General features: G+C 35.3%; 1 protein-coding gene across 1 annotated transcript; it reads right to left on the bottom strand.

Annotated features, from left to right (window-relative positions):
• Positions 1 to 245: 245 nt before the first annotated feature.
• Positions 246 to 2,992, bottom strand: LOC108631925 (aminopeptidase M1-like; the record flags this gene model as incomplete). The annotated part of the gene is made up of 3 exons (XM_018036160.2): positions 246 to 576; positions 1,307 to 1,490; positions 2,452 to 2,992. Coding segments are annotated over 3 exons (929 nt in total), but the record flags the coding sequence as incomplete, so codon positions are not given.
• Between the last annotated feature and the right edge of the window lie 513 nt (positions 2,993 to 3,505).

The following is a 3,505-nucleotide window of genomic DNA, read 5'->3' as shown; positions in this document are numbered from 1 at the left end:
CCCTGTGTATGCCTGAGATCAAATATATTCTCACCCTTCTTTCCTTATGAATAACTCTAACTGTTTGTTTAAATCACCTTCCAATCCAAATCATTTTTGGTACGCGTAACATTTTATTTTCGTTTTATATTTATTTTTTCACGTCATTTTATTGTTATTCAACAACGGCTTTACAATCCCGTATCGAAAATAATGAATAAATAATTCGTGAGATTAGGTAATGTATCTCACAAAAAAAAATATTCGTCGCAAATTTGATACCTAGCGGTGTTTGTTCCTTGATCCCATATTTCTGTTTACTTGACGTGAAATAAAACCGTCACGATTGCCTTTACCGTTCAAATTTATGTATTTACCTGTCTTTTCAGATATCTAATCGAGATTAAAACGATGTCCTTTACTTTTCTTTTCTTTACCTTTGTGGTAGGCGATGACGTCGAAGAGATCACTAATGTGTTGAGGAGTGATCACTTCCTGATGTATGGGACGTGCATACGGAACCCCATCAGTAACCATCGCGTTCTCTTGCATGCTCTCCACGACGAATATATCGTTCAATCGCAATTCAGGTACTATCTGAATTTCATAATTTCAATGTCATCATTAGTTGTCAAACTGAAAATTATATCTAGACTTGGTAGACAGTAATAATTGTAGAATATTTGATTTTCACAAGTCGCCCTTTAAACGATAGTAAATGACCTTTCTGTTCACGTCACAATTTCTACTTATTGGCTTTTTTCACTATAATTTTAGTACGACAGCCATATCGAGAAATGACATCTTATTGTGTTCACAAATAAAAACTGACAAAAACGACAAAAATGTCAAGCTGCGCTATTAAAAGTCGTTAATACTGAAAAATTAAATATTTCCCGTCATCAATTTCCAAAGAATCAAGTGTTTGCAAAACAACTAGTGTGATGCTTGTGGCCGCGAAAGAACGTCAATTTAAAAGCTGCTAAGTTTTAAGAGTGTTATGAAATTTCTAAACAAATTTACAAATTGTAATTTAGACTTTTTAAGTTTAAAACTAATTTTCGTTTTCAATGTTCTCTAACTTTCCTCCTTTTAACGCAAAAATACAATTAATGAATGAGACAATATGGCCGTTACAAGGAAGGGCATGTGACTGAAAGTTCCAATCAGTTAGGTAATAAGACATTTTGGCATGAGATTTGTCATGTTTTTCCCCATGATAGCAATAGCTGAATAAACAAATGACACTGCCCCAACATTTATAAATTCCATATCAAAGAACATAGTGGTAAAGGTTTGTTTTAAGAAGTTAAATAAAAGTATTTACTTTGTGAGTAATGATGTACTGGAAATAGGTGGCGAATGCCTCGTTCAACCAAAGATACTTCCACCATTTTGGGGTGACGAGATTACCGAACCATTGATGAGTGAACTCGTGAGCGATGACCGTGAGTACAGTCAGCTTCGAGCGGATTGTGAAGAAAGTCTTGTCGTAAAGAAGAGTTTCCTCTCTGAAATTGAAATACGAGTTCAGAGGTGTCCAAGCCTCATTGTTAACGACTAGATTCAGCGAAAAATGACCACTGTAACATCTACACTTTTTATCTAAAACAGTATTACATTAAAAGATTTTATTATTTGAATAATATATTTCCTTTTATAATACTGTAAGTAAATGCACCAGCCGTTTTTGTACAGGGTGTCCCAGAAAAAGTGTTAGAGCTGAAAAGGGGTAATTCTGGAGGTGTTTCTAAACAACAATTTCCTTTGGTAAAATGCAAAGCGAGCCATGGTTTTGAACTATTAACGAAAAACACTGGCCAAGGAGAGTACGCGTAGGGTCCGCGCCGCGTTACGGGTAGGTTGGCTCGGATCGTAACGCTCGGCCGTGGCTTAGCGCTGGTCCTACACGCGCTCTTATTGGTCAGTGTTTTTCGTTAATAATTTAAACATGCCGCACTTTATATTTTGGCAAAGAAAATTTTTGTTCAGAAACGTTTGCAGAATCACATTTCTTCAGCTCTAACATATTATCTGGGACACCGTGTATTTAGACATTTGCTTGTCTAGAATGAAATCTATTTAACGACTTAGTATGATATGAGCATAATACTTAGAATGTTACATTACAAGTAAATACTAAAATCTTGAAAACTGAAAATATCAACCACTATTAATACTGCAGAGTTTTATGCAAAATAGAACATTTGCCTTGGCAATTGAAACAATGAAATCTACTTAATTTTTTTAGGTGTGCATCAAATCCGCTGTCTGTTAATGACTATAAATGAGCATCCCGCGATTCGATCGAACAATTTGATCGAGTGATTCATTACAAAGAGCGGAGAATCGCAACTATTTTTTTAATTCGATTCTACGTGTTCCCTTATCTTTGTATCGCGAACTCTCGTTGATCGTTAATCCCATCGAGAAAGCAATCTCTACTTCGAACGTTCGAACCGATCCCCTTACCTATAAATCAAGAGGCCCCAATTCTCCATAGCGCCGGCCAAGAAATCCTTCTGCGAGATTTGATCTATTTTGTCTGGCATGTATGTCTGGTATGAAATATTCGTGTACAAGTTCAGCTGTTCCAGAAGCTTCCTACCCATTGTCAAAGCGTAGTCAACCCAGTCTATTGCGCTCTTTTTCGTCCACACCCTATAGGTGAAGTTGCCGACTTTATCTTCCTTAAATTGATATTCGCTTACCACGAATGCTACCAAATAAGTAGACATCAGTGGGGTTTCTTTGAAAAAAGTAGTCATCATCCCATCATTTTCTTCTTCTTTCAGTACGTCCGTATTAGAAATCGCTCGAAATGTCTTATTGTATGTCAAACTAATGTTGAATTTCGCCTTGTAGATGGGCTCGTCCCAACATGGGAACGCTAGTCGAGCATACGTCGGTTCGAAATGAGTCGTTGCTGCGTACCCGCTAGAGTGGAACAAAAATTGGATTTTACTTAATTCGCACGGAGACAGATAGTAATTTGTCAAAAAAGAGATCAGAACTTTATGTAATGTAACTAATTAATTATCTGTCGTCTGCGACGTTGGATAAGACGCTTAAGTCCATCAAAATGGAAATTAATTGAGTATTCGAAAAATGGTTTGAATTGACATTTTAAAAGATTCAAGGAGTATCTGGCAAAATCTAAGTAAATTAGAAACAGACATTTCTTGATGTCACAACTTTATAAATACAGTAGGTTCCATCTATATTCGTACCTATTTCAGAATTGAATAAGTTTCTTAATATTAGGATAAACAACTTAGTATTTTTTCGTTAGTTTGCTATATAAGATAAATAATCTGGTTTCTATTCAAGTCCCAACATCTACTGACTGGTGTATCCTTATATGTATACTTCTATGTGTGACCTTAAATTTCCTTTTATTTATTCTGTTATCATTTTTCGTGGAGATTTTCACGAACGTTTTGTTACACATTAAAGTAAATGTTTCAATTTCTACTCACTATTTTTCTATAATTTTAAACGTATTTTAAAATGATAGAAACATAAG

Source organism: Ceratina calcarata, unplaced genomic scaffold, assembly GCF_001652005.2.
Source record: "Ceratina calcarata isolate Rehan_Ccalc_2016 unplaced genomic scaffold, ASM165200v1 scaffold971, whole genome shotgun sequence".
In the NCBI taxonomy this organism is placed as follows: Eukaryota; Metazoa; Arthropoda; class Insecta; order Hymenoptera; family Apidae; genus Ceratina; species Ceratina calcarata.
The sequence above is the reverse complement of the archived record's forward strand: the minus strand, read 5'-3'. Positions and strand labels throughout refer to the sequence as shown.